The following is a 22,075-nucleotide window of genomic DNA, read 5'->3' as shown; positions in this document are numbered from 1 at the left end:
GAATACTGCACTAGCAATTACTTGCATATATGTATATAATAGATAACGACAATGCAGTAGATATGATTTAAATCTATTGGTTTCACAATTAGCTCCATCGAAATTGTGTATCACATTCTTGGTCTATGAAGCAAATCAACTTAAGCAAAAGGTTCAATCAACATTGTCAACACCGAAAACCAGAAAAAAAAAACTAAACGTCAACAACTATTCTTCTTCAACAACTATTCTTCTTCTCTAAGACAATACCTCCATTGGAGATTTCACCAGGGGTTATCTCTGCAGTAGCTGAATCTACAATCTCTTCTTCTTCTTCTTGTTCTTCTTGTTCTTGTTCTTCTTCATCAAGGCATTGTACTGGATCTGGATATGAAATATCCGGGTCTGCATAGAAACGCGTGCAAGGCCACCTGAAAGTTTTGACCAATTATACCCAAAAATAAGAGTTTTATCCAACCAAAATTACAACACACCCTGAAGCTTATGACAAAATCCAAAAAAAGAACGAAAAAACATCTCTTTGATGCTTACTTGCTTGACATAATGGTTTCACCATCTATTGTTGTTCTCTCCTCAAACAAATTCGCTATAAAAAACACACACACAATAGATCAAATTTCATGAAATTCGACCAAAGAACAATATGAAGCAATTGAACTCACCTCCATTGGGATCTCTCCCAGAGAAATACTTTGCCAGGAGCATCTGCTTAAAGTCAGATTCGTACTTTCGGTACTTTTCAGCATACCCTTTGCTATCGAGGTATCTAAAACGAAAACGATTGAATCAAATATTGCATTCGCGAATTTAGGTTTTTTTTCAGAACATTCAATCAAAGGTTCTCTTTTTTTTCCAATTAAAGGTTCACTGAAGTAGAAACAATGCATCAAAGCCCAAAAGACAGAAATCAAATCATGAGAGCAAAGTTACTTGAAATAGGATGGTTCTTCGATTTCATCGATCACTTGGTCTGATACTACGCCATTGCTATTAGCGACAACCTCCGTCTGCAATACAACGGATTTTACAGATCGTTCAAATTCCTCAGTGAGAGAGAGAGAGAGAGAGAGAGAGAGAGATTGAGGGTACTGACCGTAGCTTGTGGCGAGGAGGGAGGTACGGCGGAAATGGGAGCAGAGTTTACTGGTTTCTGCGGCAGTGGCTGATGCTCGGAGTGTTTCTCCGGCGGAGGCGGAATCGCCGGAGATGTCGCAATCTCGCTCGTCATACTCATACGTCTCACGTTGGAAATTTGAAAAAAAACCTCAATCAATTGTGGTTCGTTCTATCTCGATTTTTTTCAACTTTTTTTTGGTCTATTAATTGAGTAAATTTAAGTGTTTGACCTGTGTAATTAATTTTTTTTGTCGACAATTTTTTTCGGGGTTTTTGACTTTTTTCTACTTCCAAAATTATTTCGATAAATTTTCGAAAGTTAAAAAATGATTTTTTAAGTCAAGAAAAATAATAAATAATTGCAGTGCTGAATTATTATTAGGTCAGTTTCTGACTTACCATATGAGATTACAAATGATTAGTGGAGTAATATAGATGACGTTACAAGATAGAAATTAAGCGATTCTTTCAGGTGATTAAGATTCTTTTTTTTTCTTTCATTGGTAACTATATATTTCTGAGACATCCCAATCAAATGTAACAATTTGTTTCATATTGGAGTAAAATGTTAACACTCGAGTTGGGCCTTATGTATAATGCTTTTAAGTAAGGTAAGTAAGGCCGGTCTTTTTAATTTGACCTGAAAAAAAGTTCTCATCTCATTTATCATGATCATTTGTCAAAAAAGTGAAATACGGTTCTTTAAGACTCTAACTCTATAAAAGGCATTAATATTCAGAGATTAGCCGATAGTTTTATATAATTGTTGCACAATTGATTAGGACATATGAGTTAAAACTTAGAAGGTTTACAAATCTTAGTAAGTTTTTTTCTAATATCAAAATTAAATTATTATTTGAAATAAAAAGTAGATTAATATATTACAAAAGGTAATTTAATAGATTGAAGTAGGAGACTAAAAAATGAGGATCTGATCATTTTCATTTTTTATGATGAATGATTAGAAGGAAATAAAAAAACTAGTTTAGATGTGTACAAACTATGTACAAGAGATGTTTTTTCATTCATTGAAGGTATAACCGACATAACTTCGACAATCAACAATTAGTATTCTTAAGTCTATACCCATAAAAGGTAAAATAGATTTTAAGATTATGATAACAGAATATACATAAACGCTAAAAGTCAATTTTATTAAATTGAGAAAAAATATAAAGTACAAGATTATTTTTATTTTGTACTGTTATATGTGCAAAATCATAGATATGTGTGACTAATAATTTTGCAGAACCATAAAATTTTCAATCTTTGATGATTTTCAAATCTTGCAAGATCAAATACAAATCTTGCAGAATTATAAAATCTTCAATCACTTCCGATATATCACACACAGAAAAGGTAAAATCTACCTAACTTAAGAAGATTAAAAATCATAAAATATAATTTAATGGTAGTTGTAATTTGCAAGTGGGTTTAGTGAATCAGAAATCAACTGGAAAGGATACTATGTAGTACAAAAAAAAGAAATTCAAAATGAAGCCCATCTTAAGAGAGTATTAAAAGTTCTCAATCAATCATCATTGATTTTCAGCTATCCGCGTGTAAATTACATTTCTATATTAACAACAAAAACGTCCCCTTTAATAGTGAAAACTATTCCATAAAATTAGCTTAATCAAACATGTCAGAATCTGTTATTCAGCCATTTATATATAGACGCTCACCAAAAAAAAAAAAAAAAAGTATTTGTATTGTATGTATGTATGTCAGTATGTGTGTGTTATGTATAATAAATGGAAGTATGAAAGATGAGAGCTGTGAGATGTTGACAGGAGATGGGCCTTGTGGGCCCAATAATCACGTGACAGATGGGATGATGGTGTAACGAGATGGGGCCCATGGGCCTTTAGAAGACGTTCCAATCTAAACCGACCACCAACGACTGGACCTTGAGAATTGAGATCTCGATGGTGACCTTTCCACTCAACTCACTGACACGCCCCGTCGTTTTAGCAAACACTTCATATGTATTGGAGTGTTGTGTATCACTTTACCCAAAAATAGTATTTTATTGATATTTCCATTTTTACATATTTTAATAGAACTTTATTAAGAGCTTTCAATGCTTAACAATATACCCCAAAATTTTCTATATGCTCGTATCAAATCTGGAATTTTTTGTATAGATAGGATGAAAAAGTAGCTCTCTATCGACGACAAGACAAAAAAAAAGCAGCTCTCTATCTAATTATGTATATGTATGTCAGTATATATTATATATATATGTATTTGTTGGGATATGTATCATGTATGGATTGTGAAATTACTAGCATAGTAGCGAAGGACACCTGTGTACCAATAGTATGCACCTATGGGATACTGTCCCCATGGGTCACCCTATCCGTATACGTTTTGGGAAGATTTGATTTTCTAGTTTTTCTATTCAAATTAATTTCCTAGTTTTTTTTTTGTATTTTGTGATCTAAGGAATTCCTCTAAATTATTATCTATTATAAATTATAAAAAATGATTCTATAGAAGATAATTCAATACATTTACAAAATTATACGGTTCTATTTACATCATGTATACCATGAACTATGACAAATGATAATATTTGCATCATGATATTTTTTTGATAAATTTAATTTTATTAATATACATTAAATCATATTTCTTAGGAGTCGAATTTCATATTTCTAAATGTATCGATAAATTTACTTTTATTAATGTATATTAAATTATATTTTCTAGGAGTCGAACTTCATAAAGCACTGGACTAGAAGTATTTCTACCAAACTAAACCAATATTAAAAATCGCCAACCATTTATAATATAGCATAAAATGACTCGCATTCTTGCCTCACAATCCAGAGATGAAACGTTTCAAAAACCATTGACTATAAATAGGTCAAACTGATTAGAACGGACTGATGAATGTAAATTAATTTCAATAGATTCTTCAAACATCCGTCATTGAAAAATACTAGATGCGTGTATGTGTGTGCACTGTGAGTCTGTGCACATGGATTTTCACGCATATGTATGTATAGTATAATATCCGAAGTTCGTGTGAGTATTGTGAATACAACAATAATGTTTGTGATAATTATATATAGCCACGTCGTATCAAAACGCATGTGTGATGAACAAGGTTCATGCATTACACTATAGAAGGATGTACAACGATTTTATTATGAATTATTCAGTGATCTAATATAATTGAACATTACAAGTACATTTTTAATAACAGTATAAACGCTACGAGTCAGTAGGTCATTAATGCTAAATTGCTCATCACTTTCTTGCATCGCGAACGTTAATAATAACAAAACTAACAGCATATGTGACATATGAGCGATAAGCACTGAATTACATGTCACTATTGTCGTGTTTGCAGTTTGCATTTTGCACCCGACATTTCCTTACCCACTTAAGTGGTCCTAATTGCTCTTTCCACTAGTATACTGGTCAGTTTCATAATTTCTGAAAATATTTGTACATCATCCAAGTGTTCATATTATGAAACCAGGAGTTATTCCAACCGAAGGTAGAATCAAATTCAGTAATAATGTGAACGCTGGATATGGATTTCAATTCATATGGATTTCAATTCACAATCTCTCCATAGCTAAATCTGTAAGAAATGATGTACATAGTTTATCCTCTAACTTAGTTGAATAAGTATGCATATATGGCTAAAACCAATAATTTTCATAGTTTAAAAATTTAATAACTACAGTATGAGAGTATTTTTGTATCATATTGTGTTTGCTTTTTGCGTTTGTAATATGCGCATGTTTGATCATATAATACGGTACGGCATTTGGGTTTATGTATCTACTTACGTTTTATGAAACTAACACTAAGATGAAGACTGGCGTATAGTCTAAAATCCATAAAATTATGAACCGAAAATCTAAAAGCTTTAGAATGTAAAAGGAAAAAAAATTAATGTTAATCGCAATTAAAACCAAGGACTGTACTTGCGATTACTGGGGCATAAAAAATCGCAAAGTTAGTAACCACAATAAAATTTATAATATACAAAAGCAGTTGCAATTACTCTTTTTTCTTAACAGCTACTATTCATTAATATGGAGAAATTACATAGAAAGTAGTTGCGATTACTTAAATGGGAACAACCCGGCAAATAAATAATAGCGATTACAAGTACCAGATTTGTACACATACATTACATTCTCATACCCAAATATAGTTTATTATTCTTAGAGGAATACGTTGACGTGGCAGAATAGGAACCACTGGAACAGGCCACAGAGCTCTTGAATCAGCAGATAAAGCGGGGTGGTCGACAAGTCGACAACCCAATTTATGTGGACATCAACTCTTCCCTTTCTCGACCCTCCACGTGTCCTCTTAGCCTTATCAATCGTCTAGATTATTCCCACTAGTATTATGGAAATTTGTTATGCAACGAAAAAAGAAAGATCTAAATCTATAGGCTTGTTAATTACGACTAGACTTCAATGAGTTAATTATATAAACCTTACACGTCATAGTAATCAAGGTTTTTTTTTTTTTTGGTTTAATAGTAATCAAGGTTTTGAACTAAAAAATTTGGTGAAACGTTTAGCACCGTCGCATGTCGAACTGTTATACCACTTTAACAATTGTTAGAACCACACTATTCAACATTGAAATATTTGTACGTCCGAAAGCGATAAGTATTAGTTGTATAGTGGCAATGTTCAAACGTCAAACAAACCTAAAAAACATACAACAACAACAACTGTTAGACGATTCATACAACATATGTTAGATGTCGTTTTTTTCTTGTAAATGAAGCAACGGATTTCACTTTTTTTCCATTGCCTCCATTAAATTTCCAATACAAAAGTCTCTGACAAAAATGCAAGAAATTCATCAAAAGCTAAACCGTAACTTAAATTACAAAGGAAGCTTCACGCGGAAATAAATATTTATGTTATGTTTCAATTTCACACGCAAAGTAAAATTCCATGCGTATTTGATTAATTACAACTCATCTTGGATTTGTGTCATCAGAAACGATTCTAGCATGCATGTTCAGGCAACGTAGTTCGGTGATACCTAGCTATCTCGTGGACTAATGTCTCGGACTCGGTACGAGGATAGTATCTAGTACAATTTGTATAATATATACGTAGTCAAACAGTCAACCTATTTCAAATTAACATCTCGGTAACTATCAGATACTAATAAGTAAATTTAGATTTGAAAGATTTATTATTCTCTCCATTTACAAATGTACTCGTATTTCATACAGTATATTACTAATTAGATAATAATTCAAAATTTTTAAAACCGAACTTGAATAAATGAAAACTTCGTTTAAAACCTGCATTGAAGAAAATAAATTTTTGTAAAACAAAAGAATAATTTTAAAACAATACTTTCTAAAAAAGCATAGAGAAACTGTTTTGCAGGTTTTTTTTTAGTTTTCTGGAAAATACATTGATGTTAAATCATTTTATTTAATGACATTATCTCATTATATTCGTACCAATGACAAGTTAACATAGAGTCTATTTTTTAAGTAATAATATATGTTCTCCATAACCAAAAAAAAAGAACTAAAAAAATCTAATATGTATACTAAGAATATGCATACATAATTCATCAACATTTTCAAAACTCTTTTTTGGGATTCTTTATATTAAATTTGATGTGAAAATAAGAGATATATAAGCACTAATTTATCAATCATTGGACCTTTGATGCGACTCTTTTGTATGTATAAATAAAAATTCAAAACCGAAATACAACAAAGGTCGTTTCAATGGGAAAGATATTATTATACATGTAATTGATGGGGCCAATTTTTTTTGGACGCGAAGCAAACCTATATGAATACAGCCACGCAAAGGGATTGTAAAATACAAAATATCATAGGGGTAGAATCGTAGTTTGAAGAGAAACTGCCTGTTCAGACATATGAAAGATATGCTGTGTCAGAGTTTCAGAAGTCTTTCCCATGCTTACTACTTCCCTCTTCTCTCTCTCTCTCTTTCCTTCTCCATCTCCACTCTAACTTCCCAATTTCTAATTCTTCCTCACACAAGAATTTTCCTTATCCTCTCTTGGAAATGCAAGATATTCATGATTACTCGATGACCGGAGGCGTCGGAGGAGGAGGAAGTACAGGGAGGTTTTTCGGTGGAGGAATAAGCGGCGGAGGAGGCGGAGATCGGAGGATGAGAGCGCATCAGAACAACATCCTAAACCATCACCAATCTCTCAAGTGTCCTCGTTGCAATTCTCTTAACACAAAGTTCTGTTACTACAACAATTACAATCTCTCTCAGCCTCGACACTTTTGCAAGAACTGTCGTCGTTACTGGACCAAAGGCGGCGTCCTCCGTAACGTCCCCGTCGGAGGCGGCTGCCGGAAAGCCAAACGATCTAAGTCTAAGCAGCATCCGTCGTCGCCGTCGCCGCCGTCCGACGAAAAACCAACGACGCAAGACGTCGAGGAGAAATCCAGTAGCAGCGAGAGCTCTTCTCTAACCGCCTCTAACTCCAACGTCGCCGCCGTCGCCGCAACCGCCGCCGCAACCGCCGCCGCCGTGAAGGCTGCGTCTTCGGGTTTTACGGGTACTGATATGCCTAATCTGAAACTGTACGGAAACGGGATCGAATGGTCGACGTTGATCGGACAGGGTTCATCGGACGGTGGAGTTTTCTCCGAAATCGGCGGTTTTACTGCTGCGCCGTCGATTGAAACGACTCCGTTTGGATTTGGGGGCAATTCCGTAAATCAACAGTGCATAGCTGATCATCTGAAGTTGGAAGGTGATACTGTGCAGCAGCAGTTTGGGGATCGAACGGATCAGGTTGATCCGAATATGGGATTTGAACCGTTGGATTGGGGAAGTGGCGGAGGAGATCAAACACTCTTTGATCTAACCAGTACCGTTGATCATGCATACTGGAGTCAAAGTCAATGGACGTCGTCTGACCAAGATCAGAATGGTCTCTACCTTCCTTAATTCTCACAGCTTCTTCTCCTTCTTCTTCTTAACCCCAAAAAAAATATTTTATACAACATAAGGTAAAGTTTGATGAAGTGTTTTATTTTATTTTATTTTTATGGGTTGAAAACGGGATTTATTATATAATATATGACTGCTTGTAAATTTTTTCCCCAATATAAAATTTAGCTCTTGTTTCTTAGTTTTTGGAATATCCCAAGAGTGAAATTTTATGTGGCATGGTTTTAATTTGGTTTCGGTTTACTTATCGTTGTATATTTGATAAGATTTTAATTTTCTGGGATGTTTTTTCATTGATGTGTCTAATAAACTTATATATTGATTGGACATACAAAAACTTGTCTTCTGCTTCGTCTTCGGTTATGGGTTTTTTTGTTGAATTATTATTAGTCGTTAAGAGTGTGACCATGTTCGATGTGTAGCTCCTCATTAAGCAGTGTTAGGTCTTTGAATAAACAAATTGGAAACTCGATGTCCTACTATACCTTATCTTCTGAAAATTATGATCGAATTTTATAATCGAATTAAAACAACTATATATTCCACATCACAGCTTACACTAGATAACTGAAAAATGAGAATTACGTGATTTACTATTATAGCACTATCACCAATTAATTAACTCGAAAGAGTAATCTTAGGTTTGTTGATGCAAGAGTAAAAAAAAAACCTAAAGAACAATAATTTTTTTGAATGGGATATACGACATTTTCTTAATGGCGAATAAAAAAGTTTTAGGGGAATTGTACGGAAAAACGAGAGAGCCGTGCCGTCGCGTAAAAACAGTAGTGCTTAAGCAAATAGACGACGGGCGATTTGCGCATGGGACCCACGTGTTAGTGACGAGACTCATGCGCGACGAGACTCATGCGCGACATGCATTCCACGTGGCCAAAGCAGGTCCCACTTCACGTGTCGTAACGTGAATGGCTGATGTACGCATGTCATTGGTCGGTTCGTCGTTTTCTCCAACTCCAATCGCTCGCTCGCTCGCTCGTAGAAGACTTCCTTGAAAGATCTTAGCCGAGAAAATGCGAAAGAGTACGGATCCTCTGTGTTACATAAATCAAACCGAATGGTGTGACGTTAGAGCAGTGAAAATTCTTAAACGCGCGTATACGCCGTGTGATCGGAATGGTGACACCGCGAATCAATGGTGATGATGATGAGGGGTCCATATTAGGTAGGTGATAGTAGTCATTGTAGGGAAATCACTTGAGGGGAGAGTAGGTCCAATATGGCATGTGCTTAAGTTAAGAAAATCTCATACAAATCACACACGGGAAAGTTTGGTTGGGCGGTTGGGAGAGTTTGGGATTGTCTGCGGGTTGGTGTATGACTCAACCATGTTCCCTAATCATTTCGTTTCTCTAATCTTATTGTATTTGTGTTTTCATTGATCGACTTGTTTGACAATATGAGAGGATACTTACACTCTAAAAATAGTTTTTGTCAGTTCATTTAGTATTACACTACACTACATTCTTCTCTCATTATGTGAACGTTCCAACGCATTACTCAAGTCTTTGTGGCATAGAAGATTCGACCGTTATACCAATCAGCTCTTGTCCATCTTCACACTACAGTATAACCTCTATAAATTAATATTCGATAAATTAATACCTCGATAAATTAATATATTTTTCAAGTCTCAAATTAGTTTTTTGAGCTGATTTTTATATCGATAAATTAATAACTCAATAAATTAATAGAATATTGCAGTCCCAACATTATTAATTTATAGAGGTTTTACTGTATTTCGGTTAGATAAATTTAGTTCGTTTATTTGCTAACATTAATTTGAATCTTCCTCCTGCCACTACTGATCTCATTTGTAATCTCGAAACATAATTCCTTCAGTCTTCAGTTAACTTATTTTTATTTTTAGATATCAAAGAAATCACAAAACACAAATACATTCATCACTTAACCACGAAAAAAAAGAGAGTAGGGAAAGTCCAAGCACAGTGGACTAAGTTAATTCGCTCTGGTCATTTGCCTCGAGTGATTCAAGTTTTTGATTACAGAATTTTTTTTTTCTGGACAAAATTAGCCTTTTTGAAAAAGAAAAAAAAAAAAGTTTGTGGAATCAAAGTTTATCATAAAAATTACGAGAATAATGTTTTGACGGTAAATATTGTGGATTGTCCCTTAGAAATTAAACTGGACAAAATATTGCACCACAGTCGTATAACAAATTGGAGCCATGAGAGAGAAAAAGAAGAAAGAAACAAAATAAAGATAGTGGTGCAGATCGGTAAAACCAAATGATACAGGTGTTAAACATACCGGTGTTGATCCACTCCTATATCTATGATGGTAACACAAGTCACAAGTTTTAGTGGATTGTTACTTAACAAAAATGATGGAACAAATAGTGAAAAGCTCTCTCAGAAGCGGGGGAGTCGAGTAGTGTTTATTAGGGATATATAAAGATAAGCTGCTGCTCACTATAAGCTTAACTTGTCTGGTGGAATTATGCTAGTGATGATCAACTGTGTTTAATTTGTTTTCCTTTTAAACTTTAATGTCGTGAGTTTATTTTTCTTCTTCTTTGTAACATATTTCTTTATTAATTTAAATGAGAGTTTACATACTCATTGTGCAGAAACATATAAGTATATTTAAAAAAATGCATGAACAATACAATAAATAGTAACTTAATAACTTGACAAATATCAGAACACTAGTTTATAGAGCTTTGTTATCATTCTTAAGTACTGAGTATGTTCAATTTTGATATGACACTTCAAATTCTTTTTATGTTTATATTAAATGTGAAACTGTAATGTGTATATCTATGCCCTTTTCTCAAAATTTGCTGATATATATACCATCTCCATCTTTAAGCAGAAAATCATTTATCATTTCCGCATTGAGCTTTTAAGATATTACGATCTTTGACCCAAATAAAAAATAAAAAATAGTACGATCTAACGTAAGGAAAAACAAACAAACTTTTTAAATTTTTAAAGCTAACTAATTTTCAAACCGAATTACATATTTGAGCTCAAATAATAAAGGTGGTAATAAACCCCTACCCGGATCCAGATAAGGCCCAGACTCGATACGGATCCGGATCTCCGCGATTTTCTTTGGTTAATGTGTTTCCCCTGGAATTTTTTTTTTTTTTTATGACATCAGTGTTTCCCCTGGAAATTTGAATCTCTCTTTTTTTTTGCGTCTCTTCTTCCCCTTGCTCGATACGCGCTTTATTTTCAAGAAATCTCCGATCCAATAGTTTCCAAAGAGAGATTCTACAATCGAAAAATCCTCACAATGGCGGCGTACAGAGCCGACGACGACTACGATTACCTCTTCAAGGTGGTGTTGATAGGAGACTCCGGTGTCGGAAAATCCAACCTCCTTTCTCGATTCACGCGCAATGAGTTCAGCCTCGAATCCAAATCCACGATCGGCGTCGAATTCGCCACCCGTAGCATCCATGTCGATGATAAGATCGTCAAAGCCCAGATTTGGGATACCGCTGGCCAAGAGAGGTATATATAAATACATCTCCCTTCAAGCTCCTTGAATCGGGGATCGGTTTGAGATTTCTTCATAAGCCTCTCTGTTTCTTTGTTTCTGATTCCGTACGATTCTCTTATTGGTATTGCCAAATAAGATTTTGATGGTGGATGGTGAAAATAGGTGGTAGAGTCTACTTAAGTTTGTCGTTGAATCTGAGGAATTCCATTGATTCCGATGCACATTACCTTGTTAATGATAAAAAAGGGACTAATTTTGTTGGTTAATATAATTTCTGTGTGTGTTTGAAGATATCGAGCAATCACAAGTGCATATTACCGAGGAGCTGTAGGAGCGTTGCTTGCTATGATGTCACAAGGCATGTGACCTTTGAGAATGTCGAAAGATGGTTAAAGGAGCTTAGAGATCACACAGATTCCAATATCGTCATCATGTTCGTTGGGAACAAAGCAGATCTCCGTCACCTACGAGCTGTTTCAACCGAAGATGCCAAGGCTTTCGCGGAGAGAGAGAACACTTTCTTCATGGAGACATCAGCTCTTGAATCGTTGAATGTCGAGAATGCTTTCACCGAAGTGCTTTCTCAGATTTACCGTGTGGTTAGCCGTAAAGCGCTTGATCTTGGAGATGATCCGACAGCTCTTCCCAAAGGACAGACCATCAATGTTGGGTCTAAAGACGACGTCTCTGCGGTTAAGAAGGTAGGTTGTTGCTCAACTTGATGGCTCCACGTCCAAGAATCAGATTTACTCCGGTTCAGAAAACTGTTGTGTCAATCTTGTTTGTTCATTTTTCTTTCTTTGTCATATGTGAAGATCTTGTTCGTTTATATGTATATCATACCCATAGAAGCATACTCAAAACTGTGTTTTGATAACATTAGCGTTTCCATTTCAAATGCGTAAGCCAAAACAACATTTGAGCTGAACCTTAATGTACGGTGTCACTGTTTTTTTTTTTTTCTGTTTTCTTTATGGTCTATCAAAGTGTTTATTAGTGTGATCTTGAGACCAGACACAACGCATGAGAAGCACCAATGGAGACTGAGACAACCTTGTGCGATTCTAGCTCATCTTCTTCTTCAGTTAAGAAGTTGACTTCGACTGGAGAAGTTTGGATCTCCGGGACTCCTGGAACTCCTAGTTGGAAATCTTTAGCGTTACCCCACATCCAGAGTTTACCTTCATCTGTCAAAAAGCAATCCCGTGTTTATAGTTTCTGAGTTATGTATGATGTCAAATGAACATAACAAAAAGCTGTATTCTACCTGTTATCGCTGCAGAAGAGGAACCTCCACAAGCGATGAAGACGATCTTTTTGTCTGCAAATGCTTCGATTTCTGTAGGAATTTTCTGGTTTCGTAGCGAAGAATTACCCAATTGGCCATGGCCACCATGGCCCCACGAGAGTACTTTACCTTCCTCTGTTGTCACACCAAGCAAATTTCAACTCAAAACTGTAGGAAAAAGAGAACTGTTCACTTCGCAGAAGATTGTTTACCGGTTAATGAAAGAGAGTGATAACCACCACACGCAATCTGGGAAATACGAACGCCTTCTAAACTGGGAACTGGTATTGGTTCCCAACCTCCCAAGTTATCACCACGGCCGAGTTCATAATTGGAATTTGCTGAAACATAAAAATCCAATGAAATTCTTTCTACGCTAACAATGGTAGAAGGTAAGGGTAGAATGATCTTTTACCTCCCCAGTTCCATAGTTGTCCCTCTTGTGTAAGAGCCATTGTGAAGAAACCACCACATGAGACAGAGGCTACGGGAACTGTTAAAGCTTTGACCTTTGAGGGAACACTAAGCCCACCACCTTCATTTGGTCCTCGGCCTGGCCCGAGCCCTAACCTACCGTCTCCTTCCTCTCTACCCCACATATATAGCTCTCCTAAAACCAAGAACAAATCATTGCTCGATCAAGAGTTAAAACAGAGCAAATACTAGTTACTGCTATCACAATATCAGCTTGTTCAAAAACATAAAACTAAGTTCTTGAAGTTGCATATACATATGACATCGGGACATGTATAGCAAGAACAGAAAGCATGTGGAACCTGATTCAGTAATAGCAGCAGTGTGTGTTCCACTGGTTGCAATGGCAGAGATTTTACAATCCCAAGAGCCGTCAACACGTCGAGGGACGAGTTCTCTGGTGTAAACCGAATGTCCAAGCGCACCAAAACCGCCATAACCCCTGGCAACTTCATTTTTAATTTATGCAACCATCACATTATGCAGACAATCAATCAAAGTTCCAACAACAATGATTCCGAGATTTAACAGTTTTTGAAAAAATGGAGAAACGTTATTAAAAATGATTCGAATTTGATGTTTAAGCGAATTTCGAAGCTAGCTTACCAAGTGAAAACATCTCCTTTATGGGTTAAAGCCAGCGAATGCAAACCACCGAGAGCGACACAACGAATCGAATGCTCTTCGAAAAGCGGGTTTAAGTTGGGGACGAAGACTGAATTCTCTTGGCCAAAACCTAGCCTCCCGCCGTCTCCTTTTCCCCAAATCCACAGATCTCCGTCGATCGTCAAACCCGAATGGAACAACCCGCAAGAGATTCCAACCCGAAAACCCGACCCGTTTTTCGGTGGATCGGCGTCGATTCTTCCAGGCGTTTGGGCCAGAGAGAAGGATTGATCGGAGCGAAGGAGAAGGTTAGCGACCGGAGACGGATACATTCGAATCTCCTCGATTCCGCCGCCGAGCTGACCCGACGCGCCTCGTCCCCACGAGAGGAGCTGGAGGGTTGTGGAATTCGATTCTATCTCTGGGCTTCCGTAGAGTGTGGGTATCTTGGTGGCTCCGCCGCTTCTTTGAGTGTTCCGGGTGGAGGAGAAGCGCCGCGTGAAGCTACGTATGCGGTGGCTTAACGCTGCCATTGTTTCGTCGGAGTTTCTTCACTACCGAACCGTTTACCGGTGGGGTTTTAAGGCATTGCATTGCTTATTAAAACGACGGCGTTTGGTGTAAGATGGGAATTATTGCTCTTTAGGACCCTATATTACTATTGTCTTTGTCAATAAGACCCCATATTAGTTCTGGTCCTATTTAATTTATTTTCATCTCTTTAGTGCCATAAAATGCAAGAATTTGATAAGATTTCCGTTTTGGGTAGAGTATGGACTAGCTTTATGTTGTTGAAATTTGGTAAATCTGTATATCCAGAAGGAATATTTAGTCCATCTTCAACATTTTTTCATGTTTACTAAAACTGTATTTTTAATGATTAGTTTCTGTTTTTTGAGGACTTGATATTCAGAGACTTGACTGATTCTCTTGACGCTTTGAAAGGAGATTTGTTGCACGGTTATCTGAAGGAATGGCGAAAAACTGATTCTCAGAAATTCGATTAGGATCGTAAATTAAGGCCATCCCATATGAATTTGATCATCTTCACAATTTATGAAACCGAAATGAGGGAAATAGTTGAAGCAAGAGTGTATGTGTTGCAGCTTTGACAACGGCAAAGGAAACATAAGACGAAGAGTATTTATTCTTGCAGTAACCTAATCCTTTGGCACTAAAATACATTCAAGTTTTAGAACATTTATTTATATTTGTAGCCATCAAGACATCAAGAAATCGTTTCTTCGTTTTAGTTCTTGTCTAAATCGAGATTGTTGATTATCTGTCCTTTCAAAGTGTTACTTTACTCAGAAACAGAGTAGTACAAAAAATCTCATAAGCTTCTAGAATCTAGAGTGTTTCTCATTTTCAGAATCTACAGCACTGGAACCCTAATGCAATCGGCTTTTGTTTCTTGGGAGACAAGTCGTCTGAATTAGGCATCCGAACAGGGCTCCCCATCCACTCAACTCCCAATCTGCATCATTTTAAATCCCAAATTATCAGAGACCCTAGTTTTTAAACAAGGCAAACAATATAAAAGCTAATCCTTTTGTTGCTATTGAAACTCACATTGGAAATGCAAAAGATCCCCTTCCTTCATCTGAGTGATTAGACCCGCTAGATTTATCAGAGGCGTTAGTCTCTTCTTCTTCTTCCTCGTTCTTCGACAACAGCCGAAAGTATATAAATATATAAAATAACAATTTCTTAAGTTCTGAAACTTGAAACACCTTAAAAGACAAATACCTCATGAACATCACAAGAGACATCTTCAGTTGCTTGGCATGTAGTCTTATCGTCCTGATCTTGTTCTTTAATCTCGGGGGAGTTATTCTTCTCTGTTTTTCCTACCCCTTGATCTCCATAAATAAGCTGTTTCTTAATGAAAAAATTAATATAGAAGTCAAAATCTTTAAGGCCAAGTTTTTCAGAAGCGGCTCAAAATTATTTATAGGTGTTGTGCAACTTTTGTCTATGTTAGAATAAAGACCTCAAATTATATTTTATTACATATCTGAAAATTCTTCTATACAAAAATAAGGTTTAAACCAGAACACTGTTGGAACTTGGAATGCACCATTTACAGGCCCTCTAGCACGATGAAGTTTTAAAAACTTTTTAAAAGGATTTTGGATTTCTCGAAAACGAACCTTACGATTCACCGTCCTCGGTGACTTTTCCGGCGACAATTCCACCTCTTTTTTCTCCTCTTTCACAACATCGAAGCCTCCGTCTTCGCGGTCGAAGCAGAAGACAATGAATCCAGCTTCGTCTAAAACCGGTGGCTGTGGCCAGCTCAACCGCCGGTGTTGAGACGCCGACGTCGGAGAAACGCTGCTGCTTCTTAGATGAAGATGATGACGTGACCCTGGTGGGCTTAGACTGAGTTTCCTCTCTGATATCTTCTTCTTACTCTTCATCTTCCTCTTTGTCCTCTTGAACAATAAATTATTGTTGTTCGTCGAGTTTCCACTATTGTTAACTCCATCTTCATCTACGTCTGTTATAACTAATCAGTAAAATAATCTAAGCAATAGTTTCAGAAAATAGCAATAAGATAATTGAGGTAGACCTAGAGGAATCTTGCAAGCCAAGAAACAGGAAGCCCAATCTTTGACTCTCCAAGTGACAAGCTTTGGTATTGTCCATTGTGAAGCCATGGCTGTTATGTTTTTTTCTCTGGAAGATAATTTTGCTTGGATCTTTTCCCGAGAAAATAGCAGTCTGTATTTTTTGTGTGCCTGTGATTCGGCTTTTCGAAGAAAAAAAGTTAAGAAGGGAGAGAAGAAATAGTGAGGGATTTATTATGAGGGAGAAGAATGATTTGAAATTTGAAAATAATAGGGAGACAAGACATAGATTGCCATGAATTAGGGAAGGGGTTACAATGTGTAACCCATGAATGCATTTAATATTATTGGAATAAAAGTATATAACGTTTTTTTTTTTGAATTGTAATAATTGGGTAGTAAATGCTATCATAGTTAATAAACACTGCCTCAAAAAATTCATTTTTTCTTCTGTTTTTTTTTTTTTTTTCCCCTTTTACAGTTTCATTTGTAAATTTATTAATTCAATTTTCGTGTGTCAAGAAGACGGCGTAAAGCATGGAACGGTAGCTAGCTAGAGATATGATGCCATTTATGGTAAGAAATGAGTTTTTCACCTAGAAAGGATTCTTGAATTCGTCGTGTGAATATAAATAGGCCTGTATGTGAAGCCCATTCCTCCGAGTAAGAGAATAATAAGCCCATTAGACGTATAAGCTTCTTTGCACGTAGTCGTCAACGCCTCAACCTAAAAAGGGTGTGAAGCCTTAACGGCTAAAAACCCAAGAAAACTTTCAAACATAATCTAAATCACAGATCTGTTGTCTGTCTGTTTGTCCCGAAATGAGAAGAATGGCTTTTTTCGTCAACAGAGAGTGAGACACTTGTGGACAGTTGGGTAGAAATTGACTTGGACGAGATTTTCCGACAAGATCGATGGACCCGCGCATAATGGTAGTTTTTAGTAAAAACTTTTGATATACTCTTTAAGTACGATTTCATTCATGAAGAATTGTTGTAATTTGATTTATTTACATTTTATATCTGTATGAAATGCTATTTTTTCTTCTTTTTTCAAAACTATCGTATAAAAGTAATACTCCCTCCGGATTTATTTAGTTGTCGTTTTAAGGTTATGCACACAGATTAAGAAAATATTAATTGTTTTAGTTTTTCAATATAAAAACATCATTAATTATCTATTTAAACATAATTCAACCAATAATAAAACAAATTGTATAATAAAAATAATTTTTAAAAAAAAACTAATAAATATTGCATTGAAAACTGAAAACAACAACTAATTTAAAATAAACAAAATTCTCTAAAACGACAACTTTTACATTGGTACTTTAAAGTTTGATAAATGTACCTTTTAACATTAATAAATGTATTAATTAAACTTTATTAACTAACAATCATGTAAGCTTTTTATTTTCCGACTTTCTCTTCTTTCATCATATCAAGAAAAATTCACAGTACACGGGTGTTGGGAATGTGTCGTAATGCTAAATTGTCGGACACGTCCCGTCGTACCTGTGGAATTCGAACATGATCCAAAGAGTTAGATCATCCCTTTTGTCCTCTCCCTTGGGCCTTGGCTGGCCTGATCGTTATCTCTGGTGGCACTGCTATGACGATTTAAAGTCTTTCTTTTCATCTAAGATGACTTGGGAACAGATCCTGTGAGATAAATCTGAATTTCATTTGGTGTAAGGTGGTGTTGTGTTTTTTATTTGATAGATAAATCAACTATGTTGTTGATTCGGGTGCATACTTTTAAAAATTCATACATGTGGTGCATAATGTGAATTATCTACACTTCTTTTACATTTACCAAATTGAGACGGTGTACTATTTTATGTTTTAAAAGTAAACAGAAACTTTGATCCACTGATTTGAAAAAGCGATTATTTTTATTATCATGAATTCATGATGATTAGTCTATTATTGATTTGATATTTTCTTAGCAGTTAAATTTCTATTCAATTTAACCCAGAGAAAAACACCGATCACTGCAACACGCTTTGTATATATATATATATATATATACAATATAGTGTTTGTTACTTTGTTTTATTAAATTAATTATATGCTCTTCCAATACAGAATTGTTAAATAAATTAATTTGGGAGCTTTCCCCTCCGCATTATAATCCAGCTGGAGCATAACTAAAATTTAATAATGTGATTGATAATGTTGCTTCCCAATTGCATCTTAACAAGAATTCGTCTAGTCAGAGTTCTTTGTTTTCTTTTATTGGCTAGAGAATATGGGAAATGAAGAATGACCTGTTATTCCCCAACAGAGTATGGTCTATCTTATAGACAAAAATGTGAGGAATCAGCTCTGCATAATTAGAAGCAATGGAGATAGGAGATATGAAGATGGATTGCAAATTTGGTTCTCTACTAGATAAGCTAAAAATTCTCTGTTTTCAGAAATAAAAAATTCAGAAAAGTATGAAAACAGTTATTTTTTTGCTTTTGAATATAATTTAATATTAGATGAAAAAAATATAGTCTATCTCGGATGTGATTAACAAGACATTAATGGATCATCGTTTATGGTCTGAAGCTGCTTTGTCAAGTGACAACCAATGGAGATAGTAGTGACTCCCTTTGGTATATGCAGAACAAGACATATCAAACTCTAGCAACAGTTCATGAAGTTTTACCTAATTAGTTAAGCAGGACAAGTTAGAATGGATCTTGGTTTTTAGTCATTGTTGCTTTTTAGATGGATCTTGGTTTTCATAGGAGAACAGAGCTGGTTGGATTCTTCTGATAACCAGGACAAGCAAATGTCATCTTGAATAGACCCGGTTGCAAGCCCTTTCAAAACATAAGTTGTAGCTCTCTGAGAAACCGTTCAACAAGTTAGGACACTGAACTTAAGTAATATCATGTTTTGTGGAGATGCGTTATTAATTCTAACACCGGTTAATTCCACCAATCGTACCAACTCAGCACATAGCTATCAATACTAGAAAAAACCATAGACAAAAATATATTGAAGACATCCAATATGAATGCCTCTAGCTGCCATTACATTTTCATGGAAATCAAATGATAAACAAAACAAATAGCTGTTCAGTTAGCCAAATCTGCACGAATTACTTGTCTAAAAATTACGACGTTTCTTAGATTAATGATGTATGAAAATAAATGTTTTAATTAATTATAAATAAATTGTGTGCGGAAATTGGAAAAATATTTTCGTTAGCCTCGTTTAAGTGATACTTATTTTAAATACTTAAAATATGTATGATTTTATTGGGATTGGACCACACGCTCAATAATAAGTGCACGGGATTGTTCAGGTAAGAGGGGTCCACAGTCAAGCACATGATTCACGACCAAATGTGATTTGCGCAATCATGTTTGTAAAGTGTGTTTTACATATTCGATTATTTTACCAAACACTTGATTAAATAATATGTGTTGTAAATGTTTCGCCTCATTTGTTTGGCATCTCATGCAAGCTGCCGAATATCAGGATCTACCTCCATTTCCGTTTTGATATTTATTTGATAAATTATCATTTGCTTTTCTTGGGATAACTAAATTTAAATTCAGTAGTAATCAGAATCGCATGCATATTCATTGGACCACTATAATATGGATTCGAGATGAGACATGTGTTCTCATCTATGGTCTATGGAATTCCTTTAAGGTCCCTTTTTCCCTATTCATGAAACTACGATTCGTCTTTAGAAACTATGGACTTCCACTGTTGCTCCTTTCTTTAGTCCCGTGCTGGTTCTGGTTTAAGATATAGAGGAAATGAGTGAAATATGAGCACACATGGAATAAAAGATCATGATAAGAGTCGATTTAAACTATTTTGGGTTTTCTGATCATAAAATAAAATCGTCTCAATCGAATTAAATTTTTGGTTTAGTTTCCTTAAAGGAAAAAACAATTTGGTCCAGTTTTCATTTTCAGGTGTTTTGACTTTTATCAAAGAATTTTTGCTGTTGCAACATCATGAGTCATCACTCATCACCTTTTTATACAATACATATTAATCAGAAATGTATCGCTATTTGTTTTTTAATCGAAATCTTTAAACACGAGCCACCAAATTCGATCCCATTTTGTCCGAGTATATACGGAATTTGACGGACGCAGAAAAAAGAACCCAAAAAGAAAGATTATGACCTGTGGTAAAGCAAACCCACTCTTATAATCACTTACATTACATATTTAACTTGAGAAACTAGCTTCTATAACTGATCATAAATTCTACATAACATATTTTAGGACCTTTCGTGATATATAAGGAACATATTGTAACAAGTCTACAAATTAACAATATCGGGATTTCATATTTTATTAATTTAAAGTTTTAGTCCATAATTTTCTAAAATGATATTTTATTTTAAATGAGAAAAACCTTTGCTTTCACATTCTTTTATATTGATTAAACTAAATAAATTTGGCTTTTGTCTCCTCTTTGGTGTTTACTAAAAAACTGAGTTTTCATCTCCTTTTTTTTGGTCAAACATACGTGTTTGCGTTGATATATGCAGTTTTAGATGCAATTTGACAATACAATGCCATAATTTTTTTGAAGCAATAAAAATAATAATAGACAAGCTTCATATTAAATAAAAATAAATAAACTAAAATAATATTTTAGTATATTGTTTTAGTTTTATTTATATAAAGTCTATATATATACATTGATTTTTATGGTATTATTGAGACTATATATTTACATATTAGTGATTTACTAAAATTTTATTATCTTATTACCTTATAAATAGCATAGAGCTTGTTTATTTTAATTTAAATAAAATCATGTGACCAAAATACCAAGTGACTTTTGAGAGTACATTATTTTCTTATAAGATAATCTATAAATCATGTAAGATCATTCAGATTCACATATACTGACTTAAATAACATTAAAAAAACCACAATTGCTCGAAACTTTTATAAATATCACAATAATATATCATAAGAAAAAATTCCATAAGACACCAAATATTTAAGTATTTTCATGATGATGAGTTTCTTGGAGGGGTTGTAAATAACATATGAATTAATATGTTTTCCATTATAAAAACACATGTTTCTAGAGGGTATCCTCGAAAGGACGTCTACCATATCCCATTCATGCTCCTGGTTTAGCTTTTCGGATGGACCCGACGTGGTGGGATTAGTTATTTTTTTTCAAAAATGTTTTCTTGAGGTTTTTATATATAGATAACCTACTTAGTTTTAGAGTTTTATTCAATTTTGAAAAATGAGTTTTTGATTGAATAATTTATTTTCTTCTTTATACGTTTATGTAATTTTATGCATAAATTTTAGCGAATAAAAAGCTTGACTATTCTTAGATTTTCTTTATAGAGAAAATAATCCTTCAATATATTATAGATTTCCAATATTCACAAAGTTACTAATCACTAGATTATCTCTAAATTTTTTCCAATATTTAGTTCGCCACCTCTAATATAATGATCTCTTACATCCAAATTATGTAGAAGAAAAGTATATATGCCCGTATCCAGTAAACAACCGGAACTTTATGTTTTCTGTTTATAATTTGAATACCCAAGTTGTTCAACTTTGAGATTATACATA

General features: G+C 34.7%; 5 protein-coding genes across 6 annotated transcripts; 2 read left to right on the top strand and 3 right to left on the bottom strand.

Moving 5' to 3' along the window:
• Window positions 1–66: 66 nt before the first annotated feature.
• Window positions 67–1,302, bottom strand: LOC18013246. Its single transcript, XM_006394499.2, has 5 exons — window positions 1,094–1,302; window positions 931–1,007; window positions 663–766; window positions 532–586; window positions 67–410 (listed from the first exon to the last, which is right to left on the bottom strand). The coding sequence occupies exons 1-5, from the start codon at window positions 1,232–1,234 to the stop codon at window positions 218–220; spliced, it is 570 nt and encodes a 189-aa protein (XP_006394561.2). The 5' UTR covers window positions 1,235–1,302; the 3' UTR covers window positions 67–217.
• A 5,688-nt stretch (window positions 1,303–6,990) lies between these two features.
• LOC18013245 (dof zinc finger protein DOF5.4) lies at window positions 6,991–8,414 on the top strand. The gene has a single exon (XM_006394498.2). The coding sequence runs from the start codon at window positions 7,167–7,169 to the stop codon at window positions 8,067–8,069; it is 903 nt and encodes a 300-aa protein (XP_006394560.1). The 5' UTR covers window positions 6,991–7,166; the 3' UTR covers window positions 8,070–8,414.
• Window positions 8,415–11,212: 2,798 nt separating this feature from the next.
• LOC18013211 (ras-related protein RABA1f) lies at window positions 11,213–12,384 on the top strand. The gene is given in 3 exon segments (XM_024151655.1): window positions 11,213–11,572; window positions 11,852–11,901; window positions 11,904–12,384. Coding segments are annotated over 3 exon segments (651 nt in total). The 5' UTR covers window positions 11,213–11,351; the 3' UTR covers window positions 12,284–12,384.
• Window positions 12,385–12,490: 106 nt separating this feature from the next.
• LOC18013210 (ultraviolet-B receptor UVR8) lies at window positions 12,491–14,467 on the bottom strand. Of its 2 annotated transcripts, none has more exons than XM_006394496.2 (6): window positions 13,930–14,467; window positions 13,626–13,765; window positions 13,265–13,459; window positions 13,062–13,190; window positions 12,829–12,984; window positions 12,491–12,748 (listed from the first exon to the last, which is right to left on the bottom strand). In XM_006394496.2, exons 1-6 carry the CDS (start codon window positions 14,460–14,462, stop codon window positions 12,555–12,557), a joined length of 1,347 nt encoding a protein of 448 aa, XP_006394558.1. In that variant the 5' UTR covers window positions 14,463–14,467; the 3' UTR covers window positions 12,491–12,554. The 2 variants fall into 2 exon arrangements, with proteins under 2 accessions (XP_006394558.1, XP_024007422.1); XM_024151654.1 differs by having other exon boundaries at window positions 13,626–13,772; window positions 13,930–14,108.
• A 689-nt stretch (window positions 14,468–15,156) lies between these two features.
• Window positions 15,157–16,627, bottom strand: LOC18012666 (protein BREAKING OF ASYMMETRY IN THE STOMATAL LINEAGE). Its single transcript, XM_006394495.2, has 5 exons — window positions 16,505–16,627; window positions 16,083–16,432; window positions 15,679–15,804; window positions 15,502–15,593; window positions 15,157–15,406 (listed from the first exon to the last, which is right to left on the bottom strand). Exons 1-5 carry the CDS (start codon window positions 16,590–16,592, stop codon window positions 15,298–15,300), a joined length of 765 nt encoding a protein of 254 aa, XP_006394557.1. The 5' UTR covers window positions 16,593–16,627; the 3' UTR covers window positions 15,157–15,297.
• Between the last annotated feature and the right edge of the window lie 5,448 nt (window positions 16,628–22,075).

The sequence above is a fragment of the Eutrema salsugineum genome, unplaced genomic scaffold, assembly GCF_000478725.1.
Source record: "Eutrema salsugineum unplaced genomic scaffold, Eutsalg1_0 scaffold_6, whole genome shotgun sequence".
Lineage (NCBI taxonomy): Eukaryota > Viridiplantae > Streptophyta > Magnoliopsida > Brassicales > Brassicaceae > Eutrema > Eutrema salsugineum.
The sequence above is the reverse complement of the archived record's forward strand: the minus strand, read 5'-3'. Positions and strand labels throughout refer to the sequence as shown.

Excerpts from the sequence above, each read along its gene's own strand:
- LOC18013246 (XM_006394499.2), bottom strand. The coding sequence starts at position 1,234 with ATGAGTATGACGAGCGAGATTGCGACATCTCCGGCGATTCCGCCTCCG. Across the intron at positions 767-930 it reads GAAGAACCATCCTATTTCAA|ATACCTCGATAGCAAAGGGT; the intron begins GTAACTTTGCTC and ends TTTTCGTTTTAG. Across the intron at positions 587-662 it reads TGGGAGAGATCCCAATGGAG|CGAATTTGTTTGAGGAGAGA; the intron begins GTGAGTTCAATT and ends TGTTTTTTATAG.
- LOC18013245 (XM_006394498.2), top strand. The coding sequence starts at position 7,167 with ATGCAAGATATTCATGATTACTCGATGACCGGAGGCGTCGGAGGAGGA.
- LOC18013210 (XM_006394496.2), bottom strand. The coding sequence starts at position 14,462 with ATGGCAGCGTTAAGCCACCGCATACGTAGCTTCACGCGGCGCTTCTCC. Across the intron at positions 13,191-13,264 it reads ACAACTATGGAACTGGGGAG|CAAATTCCAATTATGAACTC; the intron begins GTAAAAGATCAT and ends TTTATGTTTCAG. Across the intron at positions 12,985-13,061 it reads TCACTCTCTTTCATTAACCG|AGGAAGGTAAAGTACTCTCG; the intron begins GTAAACAATCTT and ends GTGTGACAACAG.
- LOC18012666 (XM_006394495.2), bottom strand. The coding sequence starts at position 16,592 with ATGGCTTCACAATGGACAATACCAAAGCTTGTCACTTGGAGAGTCAAA. Across the intron at positions 15,805-16,082 it reads CGAGGACGGTGAATCGTAAG|CTTATTTATGGAGATCAAGG; the intron begins GTTCGTTTTCGA and ends ATTAAGAAACAG. Across the intron at positions 15,594-15,678 it reads TCTCTTGTGATGTTCATGAG|AACGAGGAAGAAGAAGAAGA; the intron begins GTATTTGTCTTT and ends CTGTTGTCGAAG.